This window comes from Coregonus clupeaformis, chromosome 25 (genome assembly GCF_020615455.1).
Source record: "Coregonus clupeaformis isolate EN_2021a chromosome 25, ASM2061545v1, whole genome shotgun sequence".
Classification (NCBI taxonomy): domain Eukaryota; kingdom Metazoa; phylum Chordata; class Actinopteri; order Salmoniformes; family Salmonidae; genus Coregonus; species Coregonus clupeaformis.
In genome coordinates, this window is record NC_059216.1 from 18758398 (window position 1) to 18782898 (window position 24501).

Sequence of the window (24501 nt, forward strand, 5' to 3'; positions counted from 1 at the left end):
AGGCTTTTGACATTATCGATCATAATCTGCTGCTAGAAAAACATGTGCTATGGCTTTACATCCCCTGCTATATTGTGCATCGAGAGTTACCTGTCGAACAGAACACAGAGGGTGTTCTTTAATGGAAGCCTCTCCAACAATCCAGGTCGAGTCGGGCATTCCCCAGGGCAGTTGTCTAGGCCCCTTACTTTTTTCAATCTTTACTAATGACCTGTCACTGGCACTGAATATATTTGCTGATGACTCAACATTATACATGTCAGCTACCACAGCAAGTTAAATCATTGCAACACTTAACAAAGAGCTGCAGTCAGTTTCAGAATGGGAGGGAACATTGGTGGCAAGTAATAAGCTAGTACTAAATATTTCAAAAACTAAAAGCATTGTATTTGGGACAAATCATTCACTAAACCCCAACTAAATCTTGTAATGAATAATGTGAATAACGTGGAAATTGGGGAGTTGGGGAGACTAAACTGCTTGGTGAAACCCTGAATTGTAAACTGTCATGGTCAAAAATATATTGATGCAACGGTAGCTAAGATGGGGATATGTCTGTCCGTAATTAAGTGCAGCTTGCTTTATTGACATTGCTATCAACAAAACAAGTCCTACAGGCTCTAGTTTTGTCACACCTGGACTACTGCCAAGTCATTTCCTCAAAGAAGGACATAGACAAATGACAGTTGGCCCAGAAACAGAGCAGCACGGCCGGCCCCTTAAAACGTACACGGAGAGCTAACATCAATAACACGCATGTCAATCTCTCCTGGCTCAAAGTAGAGGAGAGATTGACATGCATCACTACTTGTCTTTGTGAGAGGTATTGACATGTTGAAAAGCACCGAACTAGCACACAGCTCAGATACTCATGCATAGCCCACAAGACATACCACCAAGGGTCTCTTCACAGTCACCAAGTCCAGAACAGACTCCGGGAAATGTACAGTGCTACACAGAGCTATGACTACATGGATCTCTATTCCACATCAGGTAACTCATGCAAGCAGTAGAAACAACATAAGACTACAGCTTATGGAACAACGCGGACTGTGAAGAAACACACAAACACATATGCACACACTTCCTCTGTCCAGTGTCTGTGTTCTTTTGCCCATCTTAATCTTATAATTTTTATTGGCCAGTCTGAGATATGGCTTTTTCTTTGCAACTCTGCCTAGAAGGTCAGCATCCCCCGGAGTCGCCTCTTCACTGTTGACGTTGAGACTGGTGTTTTGCGGGTACTATTCAATGAAGCTGCCAGTTGAGGACCTGTGAGGCATCTGTTTCTCGAACTAGACACTCTAATGTATTTGTCCTCTTGCTTAGTTGTTCACCGGGGCCTCCCACTCCTCTTTCTATTCTGGTTAGAGACAGTTTGCGCTGTTCTGTGAAGGGATTAGTACACAGCGTTGTACGAGATCTTTAGTTTCTTGGCAATTTCTCGCATGGAATAGCCTTCATTTCTCAGAACAAGAATAGACTGACGAGTTTCTGAAGAAAGTTATTTGTTTCTGGCCATTTTGAGCCTGTAATCGAACCAACAATTGCTGATGCTCCAGATACTGAACTAGTCTCAAGAAGGCCCGTTTTATTGCTTCTTTAAATCAGCACAACGGTTTTCAGCTGTGCTAACATAATTGCAAAAGGGTTTTCTAATGATCAACTAGCCTTTTAAAATGATAAACTTGGATTAGCGAACACAACGTGCCATTAGAACACAGGACTGATGGTTGCTGATAATGGGCCTCTGTACGCCCATGTAGATATTCCACTAAAAATCTGCCGTTTTACAATAGCCATTTACAACATTAACAATGACTACACTGTATTTCTGATCAATTTGATGTTATTTTAAATGGACAAAAATATTGCTTTTCTTTAGAAAACAAGGACATTTCTAAGTGACCCCAAACTTTTGAACGGTAGTGTATGTAGTGGTGTAATAATGTTATATGATTTACTGTATGATTTTTTTGTTTTTTGTGTGATGTGTCTTAATGTGTTTGGAAGAGTGGGGATCCCTAATAAATACTGTACTGCACTGTACTCTACTCTACTGTATTGTACTGCACTGTACTCTACTCTACTGTATTGTACTGCACTGTACTCTACTGCACTGTACTATTTTGCGCTGTGATGTCCAAACTTGTGAAACTTGAGGAGAATGACATTCATATCCATAATGATGCCTTTCTATGTAGTACAGATCAGGGACCCATGATGTAATTCCGTTACCGTAATGCCGTTACAGGGTGTAAATCCACTTCACTTACTGTAGTTCAATAACCAAATAGCTGACACCCCATTCTTTCTGCAGACATCTTTGAATCTTAATTCAGGGCAGATATTTAAGAGTTTCTGGAACACGTGGTCGCATAAAAACCTGAGGGAGATTTTACCGTAATTCCGTTACCAAAGGTTGCATCTGCACAGTTCTTTCACAAAAGTAGTTTTTGTAAATTCTTCGGTGGAAATTGTTAAAAGTAGTCCCGATTTGATAAACTTTGAAATCAATGTTTTTTGTTTGGCATACATGTTAAAGTGACAAAACGGAGTCAAAGCGTAATTCCGTTACCGTGGAATTGCCCAAATACTTTCAATTAAGGCCTTGTTAGTAGTTTGAAATACTTACAGTTGAGGCGTTGCTGGTACTTAGAAGCACTTTCAGTTGAGGCATTACTGGTACTTAGAACACTTTCAGTTGAGGCATTACTGGTCTTAGAAGCACTTTCAGTTGAGGCATTACTGGTCTTAGAATACTTTCAGTTGAGGCATTACTGGTACTTAGAACTAATGATCAGGTATCCTCACCTCCACGTCCTGTACAGAGCGGGGCTGGGCCACACACAGCATGTTGAGCAGCTGCAGAATAAGCTCCTCGATGTGCTGCAGAGCTCCCTCCTTGGCCGACAGGTTGGGGTGCACCTGCAGCTGCACCTGGAAGAGACACAGAGGGACGATGGGACAAATGTCAGAGAGATGCCAGATACATGACATCATGGTGAAGTGACATTAAAACTGCCTGCAATACTACGGAGATTAGCCCAAGTGTTTTTGTTTTTGTTTTTTTTGATACAATGTTTAGAAGTGAAGCCCCATGCCTCGTGGGTTTGGGCTATTTCTGACAGCCTGCATTTCTTTACACAACAGTGGCCATGGAGGTGGAAACAGTGAAAATTGGAATGTTTTGGAGAGAGGAGAGGAGAGGAGAGGAGAGGAGAGGAGAGGAGAGGAGAGGAGGAGAGAAGGGAGGAGAGAGAGAGGAGAGAGAGGAGAGATGAGATGAGATGAGAGGAGAGGAAGAGGAGAGAGGAAGAGAAAAGAGAGGTGTGGTTTGTTACAGTGAGAGGAGGAGAGGTGTGGTTTGTTAGGGTGAGAGGAGGAGCGAGGTTTGGTTTGCTAGGGTGAGAGGGGGAGAGAAGAGGGGTTTGGTTTGAAAACAAAGCGAGAGGAGGAGAGGAGAGAGGTGTGGTTTATAAAGAGGTGAGAGGAGGGGTGTGGTGTGTGTGATCTGTCAGGTGTATGTATGGGCGGAAACTGACTCCTCCCTCTGTCTACTCGTCAGGAGGGGGTGTGGCCTATCACTGGAACGTTGTCTGTCCAGACAACTATTATGGGACTGGCAGTCTGCTACACACAGCTGAGAGCAAGAGAAAGAGAGAGACATAGCCGGCCGCGACCGGGAGACCCATGGGGCGGCGCACAATTGGCCCAGCGTCGTCCAGGGTAGGGGAGGGTATGGCCGGCAGGGATGTAGCTCAGTTGGTAGAGCATGGCATTTGCAACGCCAGGGTTGTGGGTTCGATTCCAGTATAAAAAAATAAAAATGTATGCACTCACTAACTGTAAGTGGCTCTGGATAAGAGCGTCTGCTAAATGACTAAAATGTAAAATGTATAATGTCAGAGAGAGTAAGAGAGAGAGTGTGATAGATAGAGTGAGTGAGTGTGTGTGAGAGAGAGACAGACAGTGCGAGAAAGTGTGGGAAAACATTTACTGAACCATAGATTAAACTAAAATCTCTACGGACAAATCCATCGCTTCATCTCTTAGTGATAGTTACCATCGTGATCGATCTCCAAGGAATTCCTAGTCGATCACCAAGCACTTCTATAAAAAAACAACAACGATAAAGCCTTTCCGTTCCTATTTTATTAAGGTAGAACAGCCTACCCGGCATGCCCAGAGAGAAAATCAAGTGCACCTATAGCCCTACCACTGGCCAATCAGATAGCTCAAATCATCGTGTCTGCACAGTTTCCTCAAGCCATAGACCGTTAAAAATAAACCTCGAAGGCACAGCAAAGTTTATACTGTGAGAATTCAAAACTTTGCAATGGATGAGTATAGCAAAGTGTTCTTGTAATATGTTAGCCCACTGAGGCAGGGATGCGGGTAGAAGAACAATGTTTATCAGATGCCATGGGTCAAGTGCAAGTACAGATGATCAAGAAATGTCAGAGTTCTCTTGATGGCTTTGTTTAGATCCTGTGGGTCCATGCATACCCGTATTTTGTTTGGCTTCACGATTGTCACCAAGCTGTTTACCCATTCAGTAGGCTCAGTCTGCCTGACGCCGACGCCCATGTTTCCCATGCGGTTCAGTTCCTTTTTAAGTGTATCCTTTTAGTGCTAAAGGCACAGCACTGGGCGAGTGAACCACTGGTGTGACTTCTGGGTCTATTTGTATGTGATGAACTCCTGGAACACGTCCAAGTCCTGTGAATAAATCTTCATATTCACTCAAAATGTCAGTCTCTGTCCTTTGTTCAAGCTTGAATATTATCTGTATTAAGCCCATTTGCAGTGGTGTAAAGTACTTAAGTAGTACTTTAAAGTATTTTTACTTAGGTAGTTTTTTGGGGTATCTGTACTTTACTATTTATATTTTTGACAACTTTTACTTTACTACATTCCTAAAGAAAATTTTGTAGTTTTTACTCCATACATTTTTCCTGACACCCAAAAGTACTCATTACTTTTCGACTGCTTAGCAGAACAGGGAAATTGTGAAATTCACGCACTTATCAAGAGAACACGTGGTCATCCCTACTGCCTATGTTCTGGCGGACTCACTAAACACAAATGCATCTTTTTTAAATAATGTCTGAGTGTTGGAGTGTGACCCTGGCTATCCGTACATTTTAAAAACAAGAAAATGGTGCCATCTGGTTTGCTTTATATTTTTTTACTTTTACTTTTGATACTTAAATATATTTTACCAAATACTTTTAGAGTTTTACTCAAGTAGTAATTTACTGGGTGACTTTCACTTTTACTTGAGTAACTTTCGATTAAGGTATCTATACTTTTACTCAAGTATGACAATTGGGTTCTTTTTCCACCACTGCCTATCTGCATACAAGCTGATCTTCCAAGTATTGCAGGGGCATCTTGTTCTATCACTTGAAATTCCAGTTCAAACACTTTCTCTTTGTATTGTACACGGTCCCGTGTAGCTCAGTTGGTAGAGCATGGCGCTTGCAACGCCAGGGTTGTGGGTTCGATTCCCACGGGGGGCCACTATGAAAAATGTATGCACTCACTAACTGTATGTCGCTCTGGATAAGAGCATCTGCTAAATGACTAAAATAATGTACCTCATATCAGTCTCATTCTGAAAGTCGTAGGCTCTTTAAGTCTGCACGAACCCGGGTCTTACTGATCATTCCGTCCCACACAAATTGATTTAATTATTTATTTACTAACTAACTTATTTACTAACTAATTAAATTATAACACAAGACACAAACACGTACACGGTATAGGTAGGAATTAGAAACTTAACACAATGAAAACGGGTCCCTAGCGGATTAACACAATATGACACTTGTTACAAAAGATGGCCAGTTAAAAAGAGAGAGAGAGAAAACACTTGGATACACATGGACCTAAACTCACAGTAATCCTAATACTTTGCCCCGAACTGCCGCCCGTTTGGGAAGAAAAGCAATTCATGTATTTACGGTTGGAGGTCTTCGTTGTGTCTCTCTGTTGGACCCAGGCCTTCGTGGGAAGGGGTCGATTCGGGCCTTCTCTTTCGGATGGCTTTTTAGATGTAAGGCTCAGATTGTCCACAAGAGGTTACAATGTCCTTCTTCTTAGTTATCTGTTTACTTTCACTCGTTCTGGAAGTGGTCTTCTGAGGACGGCTGTCTTGTCGATGATCCCCTGTGGCGTGATGAGAGCAGTGTAGTAGACGATGGTTTGAAGAGAGTAACAGGATGGTCCCACTTAAATTCACCTTCTTAGATACAGTAGTTAGAACAGCTACTCACCCGTAACATTGATTGTTAGTGGAGGCAACTTTGTCGTCTTCACCTCGTGTTGATTTTCAGGGTCGGGACCACTATGGACAAAAGCTGCAGTTTGAGGTCCGTCTAGTCTGATCTGATCATTCTTATCTCAATCTTTTATGCACTCTGGTAAAGAGGGGCGTTTCCGTCATACTGACACGCTCTCTGAGCTCCCTCGGGCGTGGCTAGTTACGAGGCGAAAGTATTATCATCACTATGATCTTGTTAGAAAGCTAAAATCACATTCTTATCTTCATGAAAACATTGTCTTCCTCCTTGATATTTTCTACCCAATGTAAAGGATGTAAATCTGATATCCACAGTGGAAAAGCTCTTCAAGTCACAATGTTTTCCTTATAACGCCATTTTTAATGACATCACAAAATAGACATTCATTTTCCATATTCCATTTCTCATCATTCCCAACGTTTGGATGTTGAAATATATTGTCCCAATGTTCATTGTTGGATGTTGAAGTTTTTTGGGAGGCAAAAAGTCTCTGAAACAAAGGCATTCCTTTCACCATACTAGGTTGCCAGATAAAGATTCTCCTCCTCTCTAATTGATGGCAGTGTTAACGTGTCAAAGACCGGCACAGCCCCCCCTGTGGGCAAGAGGGTCTGGTTGTTGTCGGCCATCGGCCATTTGCCAAGCTGATGCCTTTGATCCTCACCCAGGGAGAGTCATGATATAGGCTAGGGCTACGACTGTAAAATTCAAACAGTCCGCGGAGGTACAGCAGGGGGTCCGTGGCAAGATTTCAATGTATATATATATACACACTGAACAAAAATGTAAACGCAACATGTAAAGTGTTGGTCCCAGGTTTCATGAGCTGAAATAAAAGATCACAGAAATGTTCCATACTCACAAAAAGCTTATCTCTCTCAAATTTTGTGCACAAATTTGCTTACATCCCTGTTAGTGAGACTTTCTGCTTCGCCAAGATAATCCATCCACCTGACAGGTGTGGCATGTCAAGAAGCTGATTAAACAGCATGATCATTACACATGTGCACCTTGTGCCGGGGACAATAAAAGGCCACTCTAAAATGTTCAGTTTTGTCACACAACACGAAGCCATAAATGTCTTAAGTTTTTGAAGGAGCGTGCAATTGGCATGCTGACTGCAGGAATGTCCACCAGAGCTGTTGCTAGAGAATTTCATGTTCACTACCATAAGCCGCCTCCAACATAGTTTTAGAGAATTTGGCAGTATGACAGCCCACCCGGACAGCTGATGAAAAACTGTGGGCCACAACCGAAGAATTTCTGCACAAACTGTCAGAAACCGTCTCAGGGAAGCTCATCTGCGTGCTCGTCATCCTCACCAGGGCCTTGACCTGACTGCAGTTCGGCGTCGTAACCGACTAAAGTGTTCACCTTTGATGGCCACTGGCACGCTGGAGAAGTCTGCTCTTCATGGATGAATCAACGGTTTCAACTGTACCAGGCAAATGTTGTCGTGTGGGTGAGTGGTTTTGTGAACAGAGTGCCCCATCGTGGCGGTGGGGTTATGCTATGGGCAGGCATAAGCTACGGACAACAATCACAATTGCATTTTTAATGTACAGAGATACCGTGATGAGATCCTGAGGCAGGGGTGTTGTGCCATTCATCCGCCACCATCACCTCATGTTTCAGCATGATAATGCACGGCCCCATGTCGCAAGGATCTGTAAACAATTCCTGGAAGCTGAAAATGTCACAGTTCTTCCATGGCCTGCATTGATCCAAGATGGCGTAGCAGTGCGGTCGCTTTTATTTCATCGTCCTGTGTAAATATCCCGTTTCTTGTTTTTTTGTCTATTTTGTATATATTTTTCAATTTTTACTTTCATTCTTTAACTAAATATACTTTCCTGCAACCCGCCTCACCCAACGTGGAAAGGACTCTATTATTTCTTTATAACTTTCATCAAGAACCGTAAGCTGAATCGAGTGTAGCCGCAATCTGCTATTAGTCACCGTTAGTCTTCACCACTGTCCGTGGCCTACACTATCCACCAGCCAGCTCTAGCTCTAGCCTGGACAATTCGTCGGCCAGTCTGCACAGCGTGCTATCGACCCAGCGTGCTATCGACCCCAGAGCTTATTGGACTTTCTGCCGGAATCACTGGACCCTAGCGCCGGATCATCACAACCAGCTAGCTAGCTGCAACCTGTTGTTGGCTGATTACCATTCCCCTATAGCAAGCACCAGTTAGCCTTGAGCTAGCCCCAGGCCCATCTCCCGGCTATCTACCTCTCTGTCAACCGGACGGGACCTCCTAGTGTTGACACTGAGCCCCGCCGATCCAACACGACTGGTTTGCCGACGAAATAGTCTGATGTGGTTTCATCAGGCTTCCCGTTGCGACGACCACGAAGATCCATCTGCCAGCCCCGGCCCGCTAGCACACGCTAACTACAACTGTGCTCCCTGCTAGCTGTGCTGAAGCACCAATTTGAACTGCTCTCGGACTCACATATTGCTGTTCACTGGACCTTATGATCACTCAGCTGCACAGCTGATGCCTGCTGGACTGTTCCTTTACACGGTACCCTGTCCTGTTTATTCTGTTTAGTCTTAGCCCAAACGTTATCGCTATTTCCAGTTGTGTCTTAGCTCTCTCTAATAACACCTGTGACTGCTTTATGCCTCTCTCCCATGTCAATTATGCCTTGCCTATTGCTGTTTGGGTTAGTTCTTATTATACAATTACAATGTAGAACCCCTAGTCCCTCTCAAACTACCTCATATAGTTCCTTTGTTCCACCCCCTATACACGCCGAGACCGGCTCAATCGATGCCTCCAATGACGCTATCTCTTTCATTGTTACCCAACGCTTAGGGTTACCTGAACTGTACTCATATCCTTCCATATCCTTTTCTGTACATAATGCCCTGAATCTTTTCTACAACGCCCGGAGAACTGCCCCCTTTATTCTATGTACCCAACGCACTAGAAGACCAGTTCTTAAAGCCTTTAGTCGTATCCTTATTCTAGTCCTCCTCTGTTCCTCTGGTGATGTAGAGGCTAACCCAGGCCCTGCAGCCCCCAGTATCACTCCGACTCCCCAGGAGCTATCATTTGTTGACTTCTGTAACCGTAAAAGTCTTGGTTTTCTGCACATAAATATCAGAAGCCTCCTTCCTAAGTTTGAGTTATTCACTGCGTTAGCACACTCCGCCAACACTGATGTTCTAGCAGTGTCTGAATCCTGGCTTAGGAAGGCCACCAAAAATTCTGAAATTTCCATCCCCAACTATAACATTTTCCGTCTAGATAGAACTGCCAAAGGGGGTGGAGTTGCAATCTACTGTAGAGATAGCCTGCAGAGCTCTATCATACTATCCAGGTCTGTGCCCAAACAGTTTGAGCTTCTACTTCTAAAAATCCACCTTTCCAGAAATAAATCTCTCACTGTTGCCGCTTGCTACAGACCCCCTCAGCCCCCAGCTGTGCCCTGGACACCATATGTGAATTGATTGCCCCCATCTATCCTCAGAGTTTGTACTGCTTGGTGACCTAAATTGGGATATGCTTAACACCCCGGCCATCCTACAATCTAAACTAGATGCCCTCAATCTCACACAAATTATCAACGAACCTACCAGGTACAACCCTAAATCCGTAAACATGGGTACCCTCATAGATATCATCCTGACTAATTTACCCTCTAAATACACCTCCGCTGTCTTCAACCAGGATCTCAGCGATCACTGCCTTATTGCCTGCGTCCGTAACGGGTCCGCGGTCAAACGACCACCCCTCATCACTGTCAAATGCTCCCAAAAACACTTCAGCGAGCAGGCCTTCCTAATTGACCTGGCCCAGGTATCCTGGATGGATATAGATCTCATTCCGTCAGTAGAGGATGCCTGGTTGTTCTTTAAAAGTAATTTCCTCTCAATCTTAAATAGACATGCCCCATTCAAAATACAGAACTAAGAACCGATATAGCCCCTGGTTCTCCTCAGACTTGACTGTCCTTGACCAGCACAAAAACATCCTGTGGCGTACTGCATTAGCATCAAATAGCCCCCGCGATATGCAACTTTTCAGGGAAGTTAGGAACCAATATACACAAGCAGTTAGGAAAGCAAAGGCTAACTTTTTCAAACAGAAATTTGCATCCTGTAGCACTAACTCCAAAAGTTTTGGGACACTGTAAAGTCCATGGAAAATAAGAGCACTTCCTCCCAGCTGCCCACTGCACTGAGGCTAGGAAACACTATCACCACCGATAAATCTACAATAATCGAGAATTTCAACAAGCATTTTGCTACGGCTGGCCATGCTTTCCACCTGGCTACCACTACCCCGGCCACCAGCTCTGCACCCTCCGCTGCAACTTGCCCATGCCCCCCCGCTTCTCCTTCACACAAATCCAGACAGCTGATGTTCTAAAAGAGCTGCTAAATCTGGACCCCTACAAATCATCTGGGCTAGACAATCTGGACCCTTTCTTTCTAAAACTAGCCACGAAATTGTCGCAACCCCTATTACTAGCCTGTTCAACCTCTCTTTCGTAACGTCTGAGATCCCCAGAGATTGGAAAGCTGCCGCGGTCATCCCCCTCTTCAAAGGGGGTGACACTCTAGATCCAAACTGTTACAGACCCATATCCATCCTGCCCTGCCTTTCAAAAAGTTTTTGAAAGCCAAGTCAACAAACAGATCACCGACCATTTCGAATCCCACCGTACCTTCTCCGCTATGCAATCCGGTTTCCGAGCTGGTCATGGGTGCACTTCAGCCACGCTCAAGGTCCTAAACGATATTATAACCGCGATCGATAATAGACAGTACTGTGCAGCCATTTTCATTGACCTGGCCAAGGCTTTCGACTCTGTCAACCACCGCATTCTTATTGGCAGACTAAATAGCCTTGGTTTCTCAAATGACTGCCTCGCCTGGTTCACCAACTACTTCTCAGATAGAGTTCAATGTGTCAAATCGGAGGGCCTGTTGTCTGGACCTATGGCAGTCTCTATGGGGGTGCCACAGGGTTCAATTCTTGGGCCGACTCTTTTCTCTGTGTATATTAATGACGTCGCTCTTGCTGCTGGTGACTCTCAGATCCACCTCTACGCAGACGACACCATTTTGTATACATCTGGCCCTTCATTGGACACTGTGTTAACAAACCTCCAAACGAGCTTCAATTCCATACAACACTCCTTCAGTAGCCTCCAACTGCTCTTAAACACTAGTAAAACTAAATGCATGCTCTTCAACCGAACGCTGCTTGCACCTGCCCACCCGACTAGAATCACTACTCTCGACGGGTCTGACCTAGAGTATGTGGACAACTACAAATATCTAGGTGTCTGGTTAGACTGTAAACTCTCCTTCCAGACTCACATTAAGAATCTCCAATCCAAAGTTAAATCTAGAATCGGTTTCCTATTTCGCAACAAAGCCTCCTTCACTCATGCTGCCAAACATGCCCTCGTAAAACTGACTATCCTACCGATCCTTGACTTCGGCGATGTCATTTACAAAATAGCCTCCAACACTCTACTCAGCAAATTGGATGTAGTCTATCACAGTGCCATCCGTTTTGTCTCCAAAGCCCCATATACTACCCACCACTGTGACCTGTACGCTCTTGTTGGCTGGTCCTCACTACATATTCGTCGCCAAACCCACTGGCTCCAGGCCATCTATAAATCACTGCTAGGCAAATCCCCGCCTTATCTTAGCTCATTGGTCACCATAGCAACACCCACCCGTAGTCTGCGCTCCAGCGGGTATATCTCACTGGTCATCCCCAAAGCCAACACCTCCTTTGGCCGCAATTCCTTCCAGTTCTCTGCTGCCAATGACTGGAACAAATTGCAAAAATCTCTGAAGCTGGAGACACTTATCTCCCTCACTAACTTTAAGCATCAGTTGTCAGAACACCTTACCGATCACTGCACCTGTACACAGCCCATCTGAAATTAGCCCGCCCAACTACCTCATCCCTATATTGTTATTTATTTTGCTCATTTGTACCCCAGTATCTCTATTTGCACATCATCTCTTGCACATCTATCAGTCCAGTGTTAATACTAATTGTAATTATTTTGCACTATAGCCTATTTTATTGCCTTACCTCCATAACTTGCTAAATTTGCACACACTGTATATTATATGTATTTCTGTTGTATTTTTGACTTTGTTTTGTTTTACCCCATATGTAACTCTGTATTGTTGTTTTTATCGCACTGCTTTGCTTTATCTTGGCCAGGTCGCAGTTGTAAATGAGAATTTTCACCAGACATGTCACCCATTGAGCATGTTTGGGATGATCTGGATCGACGTGTACGACAGCGTGTTCCAGTTCCTGCCAATATCCAGCAACTTCACACAGCCATTGAAGAGGAGTAGGACAACATTTCACAGGCCACAATCCACAGCATGATAAACTCTATGCGAAGGAAATGTGTCGTGCTGCATGAGGCAAATGGTGGTCACACCAGATACTGACTGTTTTTTTTTTTTTTTTTTTATAATATGTTTATTATTTTCCAATAAAAATAAAGTAAAAAAAGACAGCAATACAAACAATGACATTCATTGTACTGTTGGATGGGATGGCCAGTTTAGAGGACAAAACAAAAGTTAACTCACACATACACAAAATAAAACAAAATCCTATTAGGTGGTACATGTATAAGAAGACAGCATATAGTCATTACAAGCAGTGTAGTTCAGCCAAAAATAAATATTGAGTGGAGTACAGCACAGAGTAGCAGCAGATCGTCAGCCCAGTTATGAAGCGGGACTAGACCATTTATCCAGTATCGGCTGCCATATTTTGTAAAACAATGGACTTCTATTGGAGGTGTTGTATCGAATCTTTTCCATATGGATTACATTCCCTAAATCCCGTAACCACATTTCAAAGGTAGGTACAGTCTCCAATTTCCAAAATTGCAATATGAGCCTTTTGGCTAATAGAGTACAAAGAGAGACAGCTTTCCCCTCCTGGTTATTCCCATCAACTGTACCAAACAGAGCGATCAATGGGTCTGGGGCTAGAACTCTATCAAAGGCCTTAGATAAGTAATCAAAAATGAGAGCCCAGTAAGCATGTAATTTAGGGCATGTCCAGAATAAGTGGGACAACGTCCCCTCCTCCCTGCTTGCACCTCTCACACAGTGGTGAGGTGTCCGGGAATATTTATGCAGTTTTACTTTTGAGTAGTGTAACCTGTGTATCACCTTAAACTGTACAAGGTTGTGTCTGGCATTCACTGAACTGTGGTTTATATTCCTGAGAGCTTCTATCCAGTCCTCATTTGAGATTTCTGAACCAAGTTCTTGTTCCCAAGCCCTTTTAATGGTGTCTGTGGATACCTCTATGTGGGCCTGTAGCACATCATACAGTCTAGAGACCGACCCTTTTGAGTGGGGTTTGACAAGGATCAAGCTATCTAATGTAGGACTATTTGGCTTCATGCCATACTGTGGGATGTGTGTCCTTAAGAAATTCCTGATTTGGAGGTATCTGAAAAAATGTGTTGTTGGCATGTTGAACTTTGCCTGTAGTTGTTGAAATGAAGCTAACTGACCATCTATGTATAGATTACCAATTGTTGTGAGCCCCTTCTCCCTCCACTGTGAAAACACCACATCATCCAATGCAGGGTGGAAAGCATGATTCAGGCTAATCGGGCTGTCTATGTAAACAGTGGGTATGTTAAGAAAATCCCTAATCTGTTTCCAGATCCTAAGAGTATGACCAATGACTGGGTTAGAGTCATAAGTGGCTTTTTCACATATGATGGGCTATTAACAAGTGCAGGGAGTGAGGAACGTTGACAGGAGGCCTGCTCAATCAAAAGCCATGAAGGCATATCCTTCTGTCTCATCTCAGGTAAACTTTCCCTCCAGAAAGACACAATGTTCAGATTAGCAGCCCAATAATACAGTTTGAAGTGAGGAAGGCCAAAGCCCCCTCTATCTTGTACTTGCATAAATGCTTCTTTGCAATTCTGGCTGCCTTGTTATCCCATAAAAATGGAGTTACTATTGAATCCAGTTTCTTAAAATAGCTTTGTGGTATGAAATTGGGTAGACATTGGAAGAGGTAAAGAAACCTGGGTAGGACAACCATTTTAATAGCGTTTATACGACCAACCAAGGAAATAGGCAGAGTTTTCCAGAAATCTATATTTTGTTTAAGCTGATATATTTTCATGTCCCAATTCACTTTCAATAGCTGGTCAAGGTCTCTTGTCACTACAATGCCAAGGCTTGTGAACTTGTCCCTCACTGTTCTAAACGGGGTAGATTGCAGAAATTGCATATCCACAGGCCGTGATATTGGCATCAACTCACTTTTTTGCCAGTTTATCTTGTAGCCAGAGAAGGAGCCGAATGTGTCTATCAAGTTAAGTAATGGTGGAATAGAAGTTTTAGGCTTGGACAAAAACAAAAGAACATCGTCTGCATATAGGGAAATTTTGTGCTGTGTGTCTTTTATTTTAACAGAAGCTATATCGGCACATGCCCGAATGCGCGTAGCAAGGGGTTCCATGGCTATAGCGAAGAGAGCAGGCGAAATAGGGCACCCCTGTCGGCACCCCTTGAACAGGCGGAATGACTGCGACATTTCCTGATTGGTCACCACGGACGCCATTGGGTGTGCATAAATAATTCTTATCCAATTAATAAATTCCTTTCCAAATCCCGAAATGCTCCAGAACCGACATCATATACTTCCACTCAATCTGATCAAACGCCTTCTCTGCATCAAGAGCTATTACCACTGCCTCAACTTTATGATCATGATACATTACGTTGAAAAGGCGTCTGAAATTGTAGTATATATGTCGGCCCGGGATGAAACCTGTCTGGTCAGGGTGTATGATGTCGGAAATATATTTTTTTAATCGGTTTGCCAATATCTTTGTCAACACCTTGTTTTCTATGGGGAGTAACGACACGGGGCGATACGACGACATCTCCATGGAATCTCTATCTTTTTTTCAAGATCAGGGCTATTGTAGCCTCATACAGTGTTTGCGGGAGTTTGGTATTTTCTTTGGATTGTTGAAACATTCGCAGCATAAGTGGAGATAGACTAGCGCAGTACTTCTTGTAGAATTCTATTACATATCCATCGGGCCCAGGGGCCTTGCTGTTTGGAAATTGTGCTATCGCTGTGTTAATTTCATCTAAGGTTATCCCTGCATCGAGTGCGGCAGCTGCCCCCTGTCTAGTTTAGGAAGTTCACAATCAGCAGAAAGCGTTCCATAGTTTGTGGATCAGTAGCATCGCATTTTGATTGGTATAGCTCTGAGTAAAACTGTGCAAGAAATGTCCTATGGATCTGTTACTATTTTACCCTTCTTGTCTTTTATTTTGTGAATAGCTCTAGATGCTTGTACATGCCTTAGCTGTCTTGCTAATAATTTATGTGGTTTGTCCCCCAGTTCAAAATAACTTTGTTGCGTTCTAGCAAGTAAAGAGCCCACCCGTTTCGAAAGGATGGTATTGTATTCATACTTTAACTTTGTGATCTTCTCAAGGACTGTATACGAGGAATTTGTCCTAAAAACGTTCTCCTGTTCCCCCTAACTCTCTTTCAATTTCTCTCAGCCTAGTATTGGCACGTTTCTTCCTCTCTGATGTATAAGAAATAATGTAACCTCTAATCACAGCCTTTAGAGATTCCCAAAGGGTGGAGTCGTCAACATCCCCCGTGTCGTTAGTACTGAGGAAAAAGGCAATCTGCTCCTTCAAATACTGACAAAAAGCCTCATCTTTCAACAGGTATGCGTCTAAGCGCCACGGTCGCCGACCTGTCGACATATTGTCGAGTTTCAGCACCATGGACAGAGGAGAGTGGTCCGTAATTAGAATGGGGTGATAGGTAACCGACTCAGCTGCTGAAATTAGTTTGGAGTCCAACAAAAAATAGTCAATTCTGGAATATGATTTATGAACTGATGAAAAGAAAGAATAATCCCTGTCTGTTGGGTGCGTCAGTCTCCAAATATCGACAATGTTAAGGTTTGTCATCAATGTATTTAGACAGACACTGGCATTTGATTGTTGAAGTGACCTTGATAGCTGTTTATCTAAAAGAGGGTCTAACGTACAGTTAAAGTCACCTCCAACAATAACACTTGTATCCGAGATATTTGGTATGGCCTTAAATACCCTTTGAAAAAATAATGGATCATCGGGTTGGGTCCATATAAATTGACCAAGGTTATTGGTTTTGAATTCAGTGTACCAGCCACAATAATATACCGACCATTAGGATCTGAAATCGAGGTTGAGTAAACAAAAGGAATGTTTTTCCTTATCAGGATTGCTACCCCTCTCGCTTTTGCATCAAAGTTAGACTGGTATATCTGACCGATCCAGCCGACTCGTAGCTTGGCCTGCGCGGTGCGTTTAATATGAGTTTCTTGAAGAAGCACTATGTCAGCACCCAGTGATTTAAGATGAGAAAAAACCTTAGCTCGTTTCACGACATGCCCTAATCCATTACAGTTCCAGCTGACTATCTTTATTCCACCTGGTCTACTCTGTGCTCGGTCACTATGTGGCATTTCTTATTTTAAAGCAAATTGCTGCTGTCATACAAAACCCAGAAGAAAAACGTCCCGCCGTGCGGGAGCTTGTCATGCCACCTGTACTAATAAACGTGAACATAAAACACAGACCCCATCCCCCCTCCCGTCCCTTTACTGAGTGACTTCCCCAAACGAAGCACTCCTTGGCTAACACACAAACGTTAGGGTGTCTAGACATAAAGCTTGAACTAACTCGTCTTCTATAGATGCTCCGCATATAAACTAATATTAAATAACACTTAACTTAACTCTCATGTTAGGGGGTGAGTGGCGCTAAAACATGACATGCCAAACAATGCTATATTAGCCACAACATCTCACCTATCATATAAGTCCCAATTTCTGATCTTCTGATCGAAAAGACATAGGCCGGAAATTCAATTCACACACATTCCTGGCCTGTATTTGGCCATTTAGCCTGCTGGCACAGCCGTTCTGTATCCTCAGCCGGGGAGCTTGCTTGTCAAGAACAGATCGGCCTCTTTTGCGTTGTCAAACGTACGTGTTGATCCCTCGACTGTCACCTTAAACCGGGCTGGGAAGAGGAATCCATATCGGATGTTGGCCGCCCCTGCATTTGTTGCGTACCTCATCATACTCTTTCCGTTGGTTCCTCACCTCCAAGGTAAGATCTGGGTAGAGAGACACCCTGGCTCCGTTGTAGTTAAGGGGGAACTTTTGACTAGCCAGCTTGAGGATGAGATCCCTGGTGTGGGGATAGTGCAGCCTTACGATGAATGGCCTTGGTGGCCCGCCCTTGGCCGGCTTCGTTGCCTGTGCTCTGTGTGCCGGTCGATCAGGATGGCCGTTTTGAAGTGTTCACTCCCCAGCAATGCCGGTATCAGCTCCGAGACAAATTCAGTGGGTTTCCCTTTCTCAGTGTCCTCCTGGATCCCACATATTCGGATGTTCTGGCGTCTTGAATGCGACTCGAGCATTTCCAGTCGGGCCTTCAGGGTTTTGTTGTCATTTTTGAACGTTGCGCACTGTTTCTCTATGTCCTGTAGCCTGGCCTCGTGATCGATTGTCGTCTGCTCAACCTCGTGCACCCTTCCCTTAGTTGCCTTCACAGTTTCGACCAAAGTCCCAATACTCTTTGAGATATCAGCCAACCTTGTGTCTACCTTCTTGCTTAGTGCGTTTATGGCAGCCAGTATGTCACTTTGAGTAGGATCTGTGGGGAACTCTTGGAAGCTAGCCTCTTCAGCTAGCTCCTCGTGGGTCGGCGACGTTGAAATTGGTTCGTTGTCTATCTCATTCCAATTATCTTGTTTAGCGCCCCCTTTTTTGTTGCCTTTTCCCTTTGTCATATTTGTTTGAAGTTATAGGTTGTGAGAGGTTAAGATAAATATTAATTTGTTTCAAAATTGAGCGGAGCTCTAGCAATGCACGTCTACTCCATAGCACGCTCTCTAGCGCCCCACTGACTGGTTTTCTGATCCACACCCCTACCTTTTTTTTAAGGTGTCTGTGACCAACAGATGCATATCTGTATTCCCAGTCATGTCAAATCCATAGATTAGGGCCTAATGAATTTATTTCAATTGACTGATTTCCTTATAAATCTTTGAAATTGTTCCATGTTGCGTTTATATTTTTGTTCAGTGTAATAATATTAAAATGAGCTATGTAATATTTATGCATTGTAATTTTTGAAAATGTTCTTAAAAAATGTATTTAATATATACAGTAATAGTGGAATGATAGTGTTTCACAATATTTCCCCCCCCCAAATAATATATTGGACACACACAAAATTGCATTCTTCTTATTGTTCAACAAAAGATGGACCGTCGTCGCTGTTATCAAATTGACTGGGGCCAGCAAAATCAAATCAAATCACATTTTATTTGTCACATGCTTCGTAAAAGGGCAAGCGTCAAACATGTAGAAATCACTCGGCCCCAGTCAATTTGACAAAAAGGGATTTGCCGGCCCCAGTCGATTTGACAACAAGAGATGGTCCGTAATAGATGATTCCACTATTACTGTAGATACATTAACTTAAGGACAATGATCTGAAATTACAATGCAAAAATATGACATATACAGTGGGGGAAAAAAAGTATTTAGTCAGCCACCAATTGTGCAAGTTCTCCCACTTAAAAAGATGAGAGAGGCCTGTAATTTTCATCATAGATACACGTGAACTATGACAGACATAATGAGAATTTTTTTCTCCAGAAAATCACATTGTAGGATTTTTAATGAATTTATTTGCAAATTATGGTGGAAAATAAGTATTTGGTCACCTACAAACAAGCAAGATTTCTGGCTCTCACAGACCTGTAACTTCTTCTTTAAGAGGCTCCTCTGTCCTCCACTCGTTACCTGTATTAATGGCACCTGTTTGAACTTGTTATCAGTATAAAAGACACCTGTCCACAACCTCAAACAGTCACACTCCAAACTCCACTATGGCCAAGACCAAAGAGCTGTCAAAGGACACCAGAAACAAAATTGTAGACCTGCACCAGGCTGGGAAGACTGAATCTGCAATAGGTAAGCAGCTTGGTTTGAAGAAATCAACTGTGGGAGCAGTTCTTAACCCTGGGCAACATGGGCCTGGGAGGCTCTGAGGGGATATTGGTATCCACAGTACTCCACCAATTATGCATTTTTCTAAGTCAAAACGTATTGTATTCCCCTGTAAAAAAAAAAAAAACGTTTTTTTGGAACAAGCTTTAAAACTTTCTTTCTCTCTGCCTCGTGGCAAAATGTGTAGAATTGCAGGATATTAGCTTGAAAACAGATTTTTTTTCCCCTCTCTGATGCCAAGAGGCTGATGCCTTTTAAATATTCCTTCCCAGGGCCCGAGACATGGTTCGCTCGGCCATGCACTGCCAATGTTCTACTTTCTTTCTCCTCTCAATCGAGTTGATGATGAGGGGGTCCTGGATGATGAATTTGCTATAACAAAAGGGGTCCCCGGCCCCCAAAAAGGTGTGCGAACCCCTGCTATTTCCTATATAGCGCACTACTACCACAGGGATCTGGTTTAAAAAAATTATAATAGTGCACTACATAGGAAATAGGGGTGCAATTTGGGATGCAGTTTTGGCTACTAGTTAATAAAGTAACTCATGTAGCCTGAGTCAAATGTATATCTGTGGAGGCTTTGACATGTTCAAGAAAGTGGAAAAGCAAATCACCCAAGACGAACAGTTAAAACGATATAAGGGAGGCAGGTTGTAATTAAGGCACGGGGGCTTTATTGAGGAGGAAGAGGAGGAGACAGAGAAAATAACGATTGACTGGATCGTATGTAGTGCAACATAGTGACCCATGAAAGATTGACTGGATCGTATGTAGTGCAACATAGTGACCCATGAAAGATTGACTGGATCGTATGTAGTGCAACATAGTGACCCATGAAAGATTGACTGGATCGTATGTGTGTAGTAGTCAGTACTGTAGGGTAGTAGTCAGTACTGTAGGGTAGTAGTCAGTACTGTAGGGTAGTAGTCAGTACTGTAGGGTAGTAGTCAGTACCGTAGTGTAGTAGTCAGTACCGTAGGGTAGTAGTCAGTACCGTAGGGTAGTAGTCAGTACCGTAGGGTAGTAGTCAGTACCGTAGGGTAGTAGTCAGTACCGTAGGGTAGTAGTCAGTACAGTAGGGTAGTAGTCAGTACAGTAGGGTAGTAGTCAGTACAGTAGGGTAGTAGTCAGTACTGTAGGGTAGTAGTCAGTACTGTAGGGTAGTAGTCAGTACTGTAGGGTAGTAGTCAGTACAGTAGGGTAGTAGTCAGTACCGTAGTGTAGTAGTCAGTACTGTAGGGTAGTAGTCAGTACTGTAGGGTAGTAGTCAGTACTGTAGGGTAGTAGTCAGTACTGTAGGGTAGTAGTCAGTACTGTAGGGTAGTAGTCAGTACAGTAGGGTAGTAGTCAGTACAGTAGGGTAGTAGTCAGTACCGTAGTGTAGTAGTCAGTACTGTAGGGTAGTAGTCAGTACTGTAGGGTAGTAGTCAGTACAGTAGGGTAGTAGTCAGTACAGTAGGGTAGTAGTCAGTACAGTAGGGTAGTAGTCAGTACTGTAGGGTAGTAGTCAGTACAGTAGGGTAGTAGTCAGTACTGTAGGGTAGTAGTCAGTACTGTAGGGTAGTAGTCAGTACAGTAGGGTAGTAGTCAGTACTGTAGGGTAGTAGTCAGTACTGTAGGGTAGTAGTCAGTACTGTAGGGTAGTAGTCAGTACAGTAGGGTAGTAGTCAGTACAGTAGGGTAGTAGTCAGTACAGTAGGGTAGTAGTAAGTACTGTAGGGTAGTAGTCAGTACTGTAGGGTAGTAGTCAGTACTGTAGGGTAGTAGTCAGTACAGTAGGGTGGTAGTCAGTACAGTAGGGTAGTAGTCAGTACTGTAGGGTAGTAGACAGTACTGTAGGGTAGTAGTCAGTACAGTACTGTAGTAGTCAGTACTGTAGGGTAGTAGTCAGTACTGTAGGGTAGTAGTCAGTACAGTAGGGTAGTAGTCAGTACAGTAGGGTAGTAGTCAGTACAGTAGGGTAGTAGTCAGTACAGTACTGTAGTAGTCAGTACCGTAGTGTGGTAGTCAGTACTGTAGGGTAGTAGTCAGTACAGTAGTGTAGTAGTCAGTACAGTAGGGTAGTAGTCAGTACTGTAGGGTAGTAGTCAGTACTGTAGGGTAGTAGTCAGTACTGTAGGGTAGTAGTCAGTACAGTAGGGTAGTAGTCAGTACAGTAGGGTAGTAGTCAGTACAGTAGGGTAGTAGTCAGTACAGTAGGGTAGTAGTCAGTACAGTAGGGTAGTAGTCAGTACTGTAGGGTTGTAGTCAGTACTGTAGGGTAGTAGTCAGTACTGTAGGGTAGTAGTCAGTACAGTAGGGTAGTAGTCAGTACTGTAGGGTAGTAGTCAGTACTGTAGGGTAGTAGTCAGTACTGTAGGGTAGTAGTCAGTACAGTAGGGTAGTAGTCAGTACTGTAGGGTAGGTAGGGTAGTAGTCAGTACAGTAGGGTAGTAGTCAGTACAGTAGGGTGGTAGTCAGTACTGTAGGGTAGTAGTCAGTACTGTAGGGTAGTAGTCAGTACTGTAGGGTAGTAGTCAGTACAGTAGGGTAGTAGTCAGTACAGTAGGGTAGTAGTCAGTACAGTAGGGTAGTAGTCAGTACAGTAGGGTAGTAGTCAGTACAGTACTGTAGTAGTCAGTACCGTAGTGTGGTAGTCAGTACTGTAGGGTAGTAGTCAGTACTGTAGGGTAGTAGTCAGTACTGTAGGGTAGTAGTCAGTACAGTAGGGTAGTAGTCAGTACAGTAGGGTAGTAGTCAGTACAGTACTGTAGTAGTCAGTACCGTAGTGTGGTAGTCAGTACTGTAGGGTAGTAGTCAGTACTGTAGGGTAGTAGTCAGTACTGTTGGGTAGTAGTCAGTACTGTAGGGTAGTAGTCAGTACAGTAGGGTAGTAGTCAGTACCGTAGTGTAGTAGTCAGTACTGTAGGGTAGTAGTCAGTACAGTAGGGTAGTAGTCAGTACTGTAGGGTAGTAGTCAGTACTGTAGGGTAGTAGTCAGTACTGTAGGGTAGTAGTCAGTACTGTAGGGTAGTAGTCAGTACAGTAGGGTAGTAGTCAGTACTGTAGGGTAGTAGTCAGTACAGTAGGGTAGTAGTCAGTACAGTAGGGTAGTAGTCAGCACTGTAGGGTAGTAGTCAGCACTGTAGGGTAGTAGTCAGTACTGTAGGGTAGTAGTCAGTACAGTACTGTAGTAGTCAGTACTGTAGGGTAGTAGTCAGTACATTAGGGTAGTAGTCAGTACAGTAGGGTAGTAGTCAGTACAGTAGGGTAGTAGTCAGTACAGTAGGGTAGTAGTCAGCACTGTAGGGTAGTAGTCAGTACAGTAGGGTAGTAGTCAGTACAGTAGTGTAGTAGTCAGTACTGTAGGGTAGTAGTCAGTACATTAGGGTAGTAGTCAGTACAGTAGGGTAGTAGTCAGTACAGTAGGGTAGTAGTCAGTACAGTAGGGTAGTAGTCAGCACTGTAGGGTAGTAGTCAGTACAGTAGGGTAGTAGTCAGTACCGTAGTGTAGTAGTCAGTATTGTAGGGTAGTAGTCAGTACTGTAGTGTGGTAGTCAGTACAGTAGTGTAGTAGTCAGTACTGTAGGGTAGTAGTCAGGACTGTAGGGTAGTAGTCAGTAGGGTAGTAGTCAGTACTGTAGGGTAGTAGTCAGTACTGTAGGGTAGTAGTCAGTACTGTAGGGTAGTAGTCAGTACAGTAGGGTAGTAGTCAGTACTGTAGGATAGTAGTCAGTACTGTAGGGTAGTAGTCAGTACAGTAGGGTAGTAGTCAGTACTGTAGGATAGTAGTCAGTACTGTAGGGTAGTAGTCAGTACTGTAGGGTAGTAGTCAGTACATTAGTAGTCAGTACAGTAGGGTGGTAGTCAGTACAGTAGGGTAGTAGTCAGTACAGTAGGGTAGTAGTCAGTACTGTAGGGTAGTAGTCAGTACAGTAGGGTAGTAGTCAGTACTGTAGGGTAGTAGTCAGTACAGTAGGGTAGTAGTCAGTACAGTAGGGTAGTAGTCAGTACTGTAGGGTAGTAGACAGTACTGTAGGGTAGTAGTCAGTACAGTAGGGTAGTAGTCAGTACTGTAGGATAGTAGTCAGTACTGTAGGGTAGTAGTCAGTACTGTAGGGTAGTAGTCAGTACTGTAGGGTAGTAGTCAGTACAGTAGGGTAGTAGTCAGCACTGTAGGGTAGTAGTCAGTACTGTAGGGTAGTAGTCCGTACTATAGGGTAGTAGTCAGTACTGTAGGGTAGTAGTCAGCACTGTAGTGTAGCATAAAGACATAGATGAGAGCGCTCATCATGCTCATCCCCCAACCGAGATTGCATCCCAAATGGCACCCTTTTCCCTATTTAGTGCACTACTTTTGACCAGGGCCCATAGAGCTGTGGTCAAAAGTAGTGCACTATATAGGTTATAGGGTGCCATTTGGGACACAGCTGAGCCGTGATTCTAGCGTAGTGTTACATGGTTTCATCTCCATTTAGCAGGACTGGACAGCGGGTGAACAGGGGCTCCCAGAGCTCTCTAGCTCACTTTCCCTTTTTCCTCCCTGTCTCTCGCTCTCCCTCCACCCTCCCTTCTTTTCTCTCTCTCCTGTTACTGTTCCTCCCTCTCTCCTTCCCCCCTCTTGCTCCCTCTCTCATCCACCCCTCTCTCTCTCTCTCTCCCTCCATCCATCCATCCACCCCTCTCTCCTTCCACCACGGAGAGCAGAACAGAGCTGTTCTCTCCAGAGAGGGAGGATCATAGCAGCAATCAGAAAGAGAGTTATTGATGTTGGGTGCAGGCAGGCTGGTAGCAGGCTCCTTTAAAGCCACATGAAAAGCTGGAGCCAGCCTGGAGGAGGAGGAGGAGGAGGAGGAGGAGGAGGAGGAGTGGTAGTGGTAGTAGTAGTAGTAGGAGTAGAAATACTAGGCCCCGGGAGTGATGTTAGAGAGCAAATAATGTTGTGGTCTTGGTCAATGAAAAATTAATAATTACAGCTGTCTGCCCTACATACAGAAACAAACAGCATTAGGATATCTTAAAGCATTTAGGAAATATAGACCTGTAGAAACACACAGATACAATAGGTGGAAATATCCTAGATTAATATTTATGAGGAATTTCACTTTTAGGTAGCTGT

General features: G+C 43.7%; 1 protein-coding gene across 3 annotated transcripts in view; it reads right to left on the reverse strand.

Annotated features, from left to right (window-relative positions):
* sos2 (son of sevenless homolog 2 (Drosophila)) overlaps window positions 1-24501 on the reverse strand; it is a 123492-nt gene that overhangs the window by 71484 nt on the left and 27507 nt on the right. For all 3 annotated transcript variants that reach the window (XM_041847338.2, XM_041847337.2, XM_045207524.1), the window contains exon 2: window positions 2815-2940. In XM_041847338.2, coding sequence (XP_041703272.2) covers window positions 2815-2940 — 126 coding nt within the window. The remainder of the gene's footprint in view (window positions 1-2814; window positions 2941-24501) is intronic.